Source organism: Phragmites australis, chromosome 3 (assembly GCF_958298935.1).
Source record: "Phragmites australis chromosome 3, lpPhrAust1.1, whole genome shotgun sequence".
Taxonomy (NCBI): Eukaryota; Viridiplantae; Streptophyta; class Magnoliopsida; order Poales; family Poaceae; genus Phragmites; species Phragmites australis.
This window is the reverse complement of record NC_084923.1, coordinates 15,163,636-15,174,965: the sequence shown is the minus strand read 5'-3', so window position 1 is coordinate 15,174,965 and position 11,330 is coordinate 15,163,636. Positions and strand designations below refer to the sequence as shown.

Sequence of the window (11,330 nt, the reverse complement as noted above, 5' to 3'; positions counted from 1 at the left end):
ACGGCACTGTGCACCGTATTTGACACCTCAGTTGCCGAATACAGAGATTTTTCGACAACTGAGGTGCCGAATACGGTGCACAGTGCCGTATTCGGCACCTCAGTTTTCGAAAACTATGGGGCCGGCGTTTTTTCGATATTTCAGTAACCGAAAACAGGATTTCGGATTTTGAGGTTCCGAATATATGTGCTAAATTTATAAATACGCTCATCTGTTATCTAATTTCGTAAATACGATCGCATATATTATCTAAATTCTTAAATTTGCCTTCGCTACGAAGTATATGCTCTTCATAGTAGTCATGCTGTATCGTGGCGCACGACTGCACGGCCTCCAAAACCCCTAGCGTGTTACACGGCTGTAGCACTGTTCCGCCATCTGGTGAAATTGGGAATACGTAAACGAACTAGCCGGGACGGGCCAGGAGAATTCGTCGATCAGGTGCGGCCCAAATTAGTTGGGCTTTCTGAAGACCAGCTGCACGAGCGTTCTGCCTTGATCCCCCAGAAGCGGTCCAACCCAGTTAGTAGACTCTCCATTTCTTCCTTACCCAGCAGTTCACCGGCACGGCAGCACGGAATGTCTCGTACATGTGTTGCTAAGGGTCTGATTTACAGAGTTTTTAGAGTAGTTTTTTTAAGTTGAAATTAGAAGACGTCTGTTAAATAATAGTTTTCAGCTTTTAGCTCTTTGAGTGAAATCCGTTGAAGTGATTCTTTGAAATGAACTAGAAGTTAGGAAGCTAAAAAAAAGCAGTTTCTGCTAATTTATTTTCCGTACAGAATCACTTTCTCCGTATAATTTATTCTAGATAATCACTTTTAGCCACAAAATTACTTTCCTAGAAAATTACTCTCCGCAGAGAATTTAAATTTGAAAAAGCTCTACCAAACATATCATAATATCCTTATACTATTATCAATCTGTCATGTCTGTATGGTACTCCAGTCAAAATTCCAGAGTTATTCAACTTCAGAAAATGTGCTATATTGTAATGCAAACTGCACTTAAAATCACACTTCAGACCAGAGTAGCAAGAAAGAAAAGGCTGCATTCAAAACTATACTTCAGGCTGTTTAAGGCCTCGTACTGCAACTACACTTGTGCTCGCGAGACTACCCGGCGGACATATGCTCAAATTTTACTTTGCCTTTGCCGGTATAATGATACATGCGAATTCAGGTGACGGAAGGCAAACATCCGCACAAGTAGTGTACTTGTGCTCGCGAGAGCTGCAAAGATCGCACGAAAGCAAAGTTAAATGAAGTAATGAACGAAGGGATGAGACAGAACCATCCAACGTGGTTGCATTTCGATACAAGTTTAGAATAACTTTTTGTGCAAATTACAAGTATCACGCTTAACTTGGAAGCTCATAAATACATCAAATGGTGTACATGCATGGTTGTTCTCGAGTTGTAAACGCACAGCATTTCCCTTGACAATTTCATCTTCTAATTTGCTGTGACCTGTCGACTGCGTACTGCATACCTAGAAAGTGTTCTACTGGGTGAACACAACATTGGTGATGTCCGGGAATTTCTCCTTGATGGCCGCCTTAATCCCGCTCCCGATGGACTCCGGCCCGTCGTACTTCACCAGGCAGTCCTCGCCGTCGACGGCCAGCACCTCCACGCTCCCGCCGTAGTTCGCGATCGCCGGCCGCAGTATGTCCAGGTGCCGGTTCACCGCCTGCACCAACAAAGGTTCGCGGACAAGGTTAGTACAGTACTTCTACAACAAGAGTGCTACGATTCTGGTGGTAGTCCCCGACCTCGGGCGTAGTATCCGCCGGCGCCTCGTCCCCGTCGAACACCTGGCGGATGTCCTTGACGGCGTCGCCGAACTTCTCCTTGAGCACGCGCTCGATGCCCATCTTCATCGTCGTCGTCGAGCTGGGGCAGCTGCCGCACGCTCCTGGATGCCGCAAATTAAAACCATAAGAATCACCAAAAGAATTGGATCTCGCCACGGACTCCATACATCACGAGGTTGAGAAATTTAGTTCACCTTCGAGCTTGAGGGAGATGACGCCGTCCTCGACGGACACGACGGTGACGTCGCCGCCGTCGGCGATGAGGTAGGGGCGCACGTCGTCCAGGACTCGATCGACGTTATCCGCCGTCAGCTCGTAGATCGCCGCAGAGTACAGGCCGCCTCCCGCCGCCGACGGGGTGGATGCGGAGGCCGCGGCCAGGTGGGCCCGGGAACCGGAGGTCCGGATCTTGGAGGGGCCGAATTGGAGCTGCCGAGGGGTCAGGGGTGGGTTCGGTCTGATGATTCGGAGGCGGGCTCGCGGCGGAGGCGACGAGACGGCGGCGGCGGCGGCGGCGGTCAGCGACGCCTCCATGGGTTGTGTTGTGTGGTCGCGTGTGGGTCGCGTTTGCTCTTCGCTGCCGTCCGAGAAGTTGGGGCCAAGAAAATCACAATTGAAAAATGAAGCAAGAAATATCAGTTTGTTCGCTGGATCCAGGGTTTTTTTCCTTTAAGAAATTGTTTATCCTGTTAGCATTGTATAAACGAGTTTACCAAATAACCTAGAAGACAGCGAGCACTGGGCGTTGAGCTCTCCTTTCGAAGCCCAACCAAATGCGCAGAGGCATTTCTGTGAGTAAACCTTTAATTTGGTCTACCAAAAAAGAAACTCTATGAATGGCATTATATTTGGGCTACAAACATTTAAAGGAAAGCAAGTTTTGCAATCTTCCCTTCGGCGGGATTCAACCTCCATCTCCTTTTAGATAGATCTGGAAGTCTAAATGTAATAGTAGAAAGATGAAAGTCTTCCATCTCCTCATAGATAGATTGAATAATAGAAACTTTATGAGAAGATAGAGATTTAGAATTGAAGGAAATGATTATACCTATGTGCTCTGCAATTGGAAGGTGGAAGAGTCAGCCTTCCATCTAAAGATGATCAACTAGCCCATATTTACTGGGCTAGTTCGAGGCACGATATTATAGGCACGGCACATGCATGAGGGTAGATGGGTCAGGTCGGCACGACACAGCTAGCCGAGTTGTGCTTGGATCGACGTCTCGACACGGTAAGTCGGCACGACACGACCCGATTTAGACGGGTCGGTACGAGCACAGCCTGTCCAACCTCGCCCTGTCCGGCCTCCGCGATGCCCTGCCTCCAGCCTCCTCATTAGTGCCGGGTCATCCTTGGCCAGTCATTATTGACGGGTCAAGTTATGACCCATCACTAATAACTAGGTCATCAATGACGAGTCATCCTAGGCTAGTTATTAGTGATGGGTCAAATTGTGACTCGTCGCTAATGATAAGGTCATCAGTGACGAGTCTTCCTAGACCAGTCATTAATAACTGGTTAAGTTGTGATCCGTCACTAATGACTAGATCATTAGTGATGAGTCGTTCTAAACCAATCACTAGTGACGGGTCGTCCTAAGTCAGTCATTAGTGACGGGTCACAACTTGACCCATCACTAATGATCTACTTATTAGTGAAGGGTCGTCCTATACCAGTCATTAGTGATGGGTCAACTTGTAATCTGTCACTAATGACCAACTCCAATCACTAATGATGGTATTTGCAAATATTTTTTATTTTTATTTTATTTTTTACTTATTTTTTTCACCTCAATAGCACTAGAATATGAACCATTATACATTTCTTCTCAAGTTTAATGTAAGGTGTGGCGGCTATGGACACAAATGTGTATTCTGAAAATGGTGCAGAAACTTTCGGGGGTGAGAACTCAATCTTTCAAGCCATTTTTAGCCTCAAAAAATTCTCTAAACTTGACGAAGTAGAGAGAAACATATGTAACTTTTTTATAGATGTCCATAGAGTCAAAAAAACGTTGAAATCGGAGTTTGTATGTAAAAGTTATGCCCGTTTTACCGAATGCACTCCGGGTCACCTATCAAATTATAACCCTCAACGAAATTTGGCAAAATTAGTCATTAGTGACGGGTCATGGTTATGACGTGTCACTAATAACCTTTGGCACAAAAGTTTAAAAGGATAAAATATCCGGTTTCTATCATAACTACGTGATAGCAGAGGTGGTAAGGTGGCTATACGCGTGAGTAGGAGGTCGCGGGTTCGATTCCCATGGAACGTTAACTTGAAAATAATGTGAAAAAAACATGGCTTATGAGGAATATGGGATGGGCCTGCGTTGGGATGGCTCGGGTGAATTTTTTTTTTTTTGACTTTTTGTGCCCAAAAAATACGAAAAATGTTCATCGGTCATTAGTGACGGGTCAAAATTATAATCCGTCACTAATGTTCAGTCAATAGTGACAGGTCATAATCGTGATTGAACATTAGTGACGAGTCACAGTTATGACCCATCACTAATGACATATCATTAGTGATGCGATAAGAGTGACGAGTACGGGACCTGTCACTAATATCAATTATCGTTCGTCACTAATGATTTTTTTTCATATAGTGACCAGCACTTCCCCCCTGCAGCGATGACCGACGGACATCACTCACTTATAAGTACTTGTTGTTACAGGTTCTTTACTATTCATATTTTTTGTTTCATAATCATAAGTTCATCTTACAGGATGACGAGGAAGGGTCAGGGCATCGCGTACGATGCAACTTGGAGGGGTAATTTGTAGGCATGGGTGGACAAGTGGGCGGACACGGCTGCATATGTCCACGTCCCCAGCAAGCCTTACAACCATAGGATGGAGGACGCGTACTTATGCTGGTGCCACGAGGTGACACGGGTCAGGTGCATCCCAGTGCCTTCGGAGCCGCTACAGCATGAGTCGGAGGTCACTAACACATTCGCTACGGAGCTGGCAGCGGTGTACCACGCAATGGTATGTGAGAATGTTTCATTGTACTGATTTTTATTCTTATTATTAAATGTATTCTCTCGGGCATTGCAGGCAGACATGTTCAGGGACATCGGCACAAAACTACTAGACTTCGTGGACCGCTGGGAGTCGATCCCATAGCGGGTTAACCCGAGCGAGCTGATGGTTAGTCTGCATCGGCTAGCACGGTGTTGCCTCTATGAGTTTCGACGTGCTTCGTGCCAGCGGGTACCGGACATCGTTGAGGCTACCACACACACGAGGTCACCATCACGCGCTTGGGCTACGCCGCCACACTTCCACACGAAACCAGCCTCATTGTCTCGGCCAACCCCAGTGCGGTACATGCTGACTCCTGATTTTTGCTCGGGTGCTTCAGTTCCAGGTTCATCACTATCAATTGTATCACTTGAGATTGTATCTTTCAATTCAACTATATTGTGATGCACGGCATTTGACATAGTTGTACCATGCAACAGTGCCATCCTCTTTCGATACAGCATCCGGCTCATCGCACTCTGTGACTAATGACTGGTTGTCATTGCCGGTCAATGAGGAGGGCCAATCGCAGACAACGGGGGCACCTCTGTCGATGCAGGTGATGCAGCTCGACCTTGCCACCCCTACAGACACTGCACACCCTCAGCACCCTTAGAGAGACCCCTTGACCTACTCCACTGACCACGTACGTCACAGAGCAGCAGGCCAGTGGAGGCCTACAGGCATGCCCAGCAAGCGCGCTCGTGGCCATGGCGACGCCCCTTGACCACGTCGTTATACAATACTTGTACATGTTTATGTTATTTCTATTATCTGATAGTCATGTCATGTATGGATGTTTATATTGGTACTATGTTATCAGCTATGGTTTTATTACCCGTGTTCTCCTTCCATCATAAAGCGTAGCATCGTGTAATCTTATCCACTTTCAAACGTATCTGTGTGTCATCTTGTTATGCAATAAATCGTTGACTTGCAACTTTCAAAATCAAAACCATGCGCATTACAAACCCTACTACAATTACATGTGCAAACAAAATCCAATGTTACATGACACGGTAAAAAATCCAACGTTACAAACAACATGATATATTGAAATAGTACATAAGGCTAAGACAGTACATCGGGATACATTGCTTGTAGTCATACTGACTAACAATGAACACATCCATATTACCCCCAGTTGTTCCTCCAACCTGCAATGCGAGGCGGGATATAGCGCCTTGTAACGTTGTTGGATCTCTCTTAGGCAGGATATAGTTCCTCGATAACGACATGACGGTAATGGGTGTATTCTTTAATGTGTGGTTCTATCCACGGGTCAATCTAATACTGGAACCTACAATCATCCATCTGAAAAAAAGTGATACGTGAGGTATGTAAATGGTGTTGAAAAAATATGAAAGAAAATGAGTATTATTTGTTCGTACATTGAAATGTGGACAAAGAAAGAATCGACGACCTGCGTCACTAAAATGCTTATAAATTTGGACTACATCATCATCTCCATGTCGACATGGCAACAAAAATAAGCAAGGAAGAGTATTGTGGTTTCCATAAAAATCTCTATCATAGACGTCTAAATGAGAGTGTGGAGGTGATGGATCGATTGGGCCATTGAGAGGATGAGGATACACCATTGTCTCGATGCAATGCGAGGTCATGAGATGTGTGAGTAGAAAATCAATTGGATTTTGTTTATATACGAGAAGTCCTGACGGTAGTGGATAGATGCGGCATCACTGAAAAGCCTATTGCCAAGACTGCACCGACCTATTAGGGATAGCACCGAAAAAGTCTTTTCGCTAGGCTACATCGCACTGCAGCATTGAATAATAGACAGGTTTTCCCTGTCGTTGCAGTAACGCATGCTAATGATCTTACTAGAGTATCTGATGCCCCTTCATCAATATAACGCATTGCAATATTGACTAATGCATGTTGTGAATCATGCTTTAAACACAAAGTGACCACACGGAAGATCTTTAATCACAAATTAAATGACAACATATCTATCCTAATTCAGGCTTTAGCCACGAAGTGGCTACATGACATAGCTTTACGCATCAAAACACAACACATCTATCATGAATCAGGCTTTGGACACAAAGTGACCATATGGCTCAGCTTTAACCATGAAATGACAACACCTTTGTCCTGACTCAAGCTTTAGACATGAAGTGACCATATGAAAAAGCTTCAATCAAAAATTAAATGATAACACCTCTATCCCGACTCCGGATTTAGACACGAAGTGGCCACATGACTCAACTTTAAGTATGAAATGACAACTCAAGGGTCCATTTGCTGGAAAGTGGTAGTAATTACTAAATGCCATTGTAAATTTAGATTGTGTACGAGTAGGGTACGAGTCGGTGCATATTGCCTTATGTTATGTAGCCACAGATATGCAATGAATGCTTATGATAACATTATATGATGTAATTTATTTTGATTGGCACGCCTCAGCTTTTAGCATGAAATGACAAAACCTTTGAATTATCCAGGCCCCTAATTCGTGTTTTAGTAATTAATGACAATAAAAAATTTGTGGACTAACATGTTTATTTGAGTTATGAAAAGGTTAGTCACACAGGTGTTACGAAGCTAGAAGAAGCATGTGTGGAAAACATGAGAATAGCTAGCTTAGGGTATTTTCTTTTGCTGGTCAAAGGAGATTAGAGAAGAAAATTGACCAGATTGATAGAATAAGTGACGTACTATTAAGATAGATTGATGTGCGTTTACATGTGACATCTATAGTATCACAATTTCTCAAACTTTCATATAATATAGAGTGGAAATTTAGTTTGAGAGAAACCAAAGAAAGGTGGCCTTTAGGGTGTTTTTGAGGTGTGGCGGTCTGACCGCCGGAATGGCCGGTCTGACCGTTGTATAGTAAAGGTTGTTCTGTTCAAGTTTTAAGTATCGTGGCCTGACCGAAGAGCTTTACCGGTCTGACCACTGTATAACCATGTTTGAGATGTGTTCGGACCTCAATCCTAGTCTGACCGTGGTGCGGCCCAATCTGACCGCCAAGGAATAGAGGGGTTTAAACCCTCTGCTCTGGCTGGCAGTCTGACCATCAGGCATGGTCGGTCTACTACCCAGTAACAAAGAGTTTTGGCACTTTGTTCCCAACTTGCGGTCTGACCGAGAGGTTAGTGGTCTGACCATCAGCTTGTGTCAGAAGTCATCATCACGACTTTATAGCCGCTGAACGGTTGGTGGCCTGACCGCTACCGTCACAGAGGTTTCAGATCAATAGAAACGGTCATATTTTGGAATGTGGCCTATATATAGTTGCTTGGATGATTTAAGGGAGCTCTCTAGCACTTCACTACAACACATTTGAGCTCTTGCCTTCCTCCTCTCCCTCTCTTGGCTTAGTGGTTGCATTTTTTTGATAGTGTGAGAGCATCTAGTGTATAACTTTTAAGAGTTTGAGCATTGAGGCACTAGTGATACTTCAAGAAAGTGTCATCAACTTTTTACTCTTGGAGTTTGCCGCCTTCTAGATGACTTGGAGGTTGTTGCACTATTGATCTCTTAAAAGAAGATTATGAAGGAGCCATGGTGATGATTGTGAGAGGCCTTAAGCATGTCTTGCTAGAGAGCCAAAGTGCTACGCTGGTGGAATCGAGGTATTGAGTAGTTCTTGTTCTATTTTGGCTTAATATCAAGTTGTTCGGCGTGAGCCCTTTCTCGTGTGAGAATTGGATACTTGATAGAGAAGCAATTAGAAGCTTAAACTTAACTCAACATGGATTAGGGGTGATCAGCAAATCATTGATACCATAGGATAAATTTCATGTGTCATCCTTTGAGTAATTTACTTTCATGCAATTTACTTTATGCAATTTTGATCGCTTAGCAATTAGTTTTAATACTGCCTATTCACCCGCTTTAGTCGGTATCCTTGATCCTACAATCTTGCTGCAGCACAACATCTCTGTCGTGACTCACACTTTTGACATGAAGTGTCAACATGACCTATCGGTAACCATGAAATGGCAACACCTCTATCATAAATTAGGCTTTACACACGAAGCGGCCACACAACAGAGCTTTAAGCATCATTTCCTATAGCTTAGACACATCCTGACTACATGCAGTAAAATGATGATGAAACACTCGCCGGTGACCTTATCCCTCCCTATATAGTATCATACAACTTTCTCTCTCTATCTGTGGATGCTTTTGACATCTGCGCGAAAAAAATCCCTGAGACCCACCCTGACATCGTAATAACTCTCCCTCAAACATACTCAACAGTTCCTAGCAGTATACCCCCCTTGTGTATATAAGGGTAACCCATCCATGGCTACTTCTTCTCTAACACAGTCCAACACAATCCCTTCTATGGCTTCCGGGTCTAGCTCTAGGTCCGACAAGGGTAAGGACAAGATGAGCCCTTGTGAGCTATGACGCGACATCCTTGATAGATGCAAGCGTGAGGGAGTTGAAGTTGGAGATAGAAGTGCACAAGGAACATATGCCACGGTGCGACTTCGGTATAATTGCAAGCCTGGAACCATTTTCGCTTGCCACGGTTGCTTGGTTCTATTGTGGGGTAAGTGTGCTTGACATCTTATCATACTACGAATTTCATCTAATTCATCTGCTTCCCTCTAATAGTATGATAAGCCCAGATGCAAGTACGAATGGTACATGAACGAAGAAGAGTATGCAAGCATCAACTACGACTATCATGAGGCTGAGGCAATGAGGTGCGCGGATGTTGAACGGCCGAAGATGAGGCTATAGGAGCTCAATGAAGAGTGGTGGGATAAGTACCTCACTACATGCGGTAACATGCATGTTCCTCTACAATGTGTGTGCGGCGTATCAGCTGTGCCGAGGACTATGGCACAAGGGAACATGTGCAGCAAGCTATACCCCCATGGATGCAACTTCCAAGAGATCCGCTGGAAATATCTGAATGAGAAACCTCTATCTTTTTTACCTACTGTCGGAGGATGAACTCCTCAAGCGGGGATCCGGAGGGCCCCCTTTGAGATTCGGCCGGGGGGATGATTCTGAATCCGCTTCGTAGGTGAAATAAATTTGAGTAAATGAGATGCAGGTGGGGTGGAATGATCGGATGCAAGAAGGAGTAAATGCTCAGGGGATTTTTAGATAGGTTCGGGCCGCACTGAGTGTAACACCCTACTCCTGTGTGTATGCTATAAATGCTATGAGAATGTCTCTCTGAGTATCTGTTGGGTTACAAGAATATTTGTCTAAGTCTAGATTTTCATGCTCCTTGTTCTTCGGTTGATCTGTCTTCTGCGCTTCGGGTGTTCGTCAAGGCTCCTAGACTTGTTCTCTGTTGTCTCGATCTCAACTTTCTCCGGGGAGCCCGCCTCGCTTATATACCCGCCGAGGCTGTAGCGTGCCCAGAAAGGATGGCGCGAGTTTCAATACCTCATAAATGGAAAGCAACCACCATGGGCTACTGCGCGAGGTGACGGGGAGGGTTGAAAACGCGCCCCCGTCCGGTCTTGTTCGTCATCATGCCGCTTTTCAATACGCACCGCAGGGAGGGCCCACCAGGCAGCCACCGAGCAGCCCGGCGTGCCCGCCCAGTCAGAGCAAGCCTGACACAGCAGGGCGGCAGGCGGGGCGCCTCGAGCTCTGCGACGTTATCCCGAGGCGCGCCGGATTATGCGCGATGGGACCTGTGCATTAAATATCCCCACACCTCCCTGCCAGGCCATGGCAGGGACTGACAGCAAGCGTCGGGGGAGCAGTTGGAAGTGACAGGCCACGCGCTCTCTTAAATGCAGCATCGGGTCTCTCACCAGTTGACACCTCACCGCTGGGCCTCTGTGGGGACCACCGACGAGGGACTTCTCAGGCCCTCGGAGAACTGTGAGTGCTCGGGGGCTACTGCTCGCAGCCCCGAGCACTCTCTCCCGGATATGCCCTCTCTTGGTCCTCGAGGAACTGAGTGCTCGGGGGCCACTGTTCATGGCCCCGAGCACTCTCTCCCGGAACTGACTGTTTGGGTCCTTGGGGAACCGAGTGCTCGGAGGGCCACTGTTCACGGCCCGAGCACTCTCTTCCGGAACTGACTGTTTGGGTCCTCGGGGAACCGAGTGCTCGGGGGCCATTGTTCGCGGCCCCGAGCACTCTCTCCCGGAACTTGACTTTTCTTATCATCAGGGAACTTGGGTGCTCGGGGGCCACTGTTCGTATCCCCGAGCACCCTTTTCCCGGTACTTGGTCTTCTCGAGTCAACAGGGAACTCGGGTACTCGGGGACCACTGTTCATGGCCCCAAGCACCCTCTCCCGGAACTTGGTCTTCTCGGACCTCGGGGAGATAACCCCCGAGGGAGGGCGCCATGTGGCACTCTGCTGTCCTGGCCTCGGGACTCAGGGACCGCCGGTTCCCATGTCACCGACACCTACCCAATAGATATTTTCTTGTACTCGGCAATCTGTGTTTCCATAAGGCATACTTCATTTAGCGATGGAGTACTACATGCTATTATAACTTATCGTAGAATGTGTACGA

The 11,330-nt window shown here is 46.1% G+C and overlaps 1 protein-coding gene across 1 annotated transcript; it reads right to left on the bottom strand.

The window, feature by feature from the left end:
* Nucleotides 1-1,282: 1,282 nt before the first annotated feature.
* On the bottom strand, nt 1,283-2,447 carry LOC133912372 (nifU-like protein 1, chloroplastic). The gene is made up of 3 exons (XM_062355062.1): nt 2,011-2,447; nt 1,775-1,917; nt 1,283-1,692 (listed from the first exon to the last, which is right to left on the bottom strand). Exons 1-3 carry the CDS (start codon nt 2,348-2,350, stop codon nt 1,504-1,506), a joined length of 672 nt encoding a protein of 223 aa, XP_062211046.1. The 5' UTR covers nt 2,351-2,447; the 3' UTR covers nt 1,283-1,503.
* Nucleotides 2,448-11,330: the final 8,883 nt, after the last annotated feature.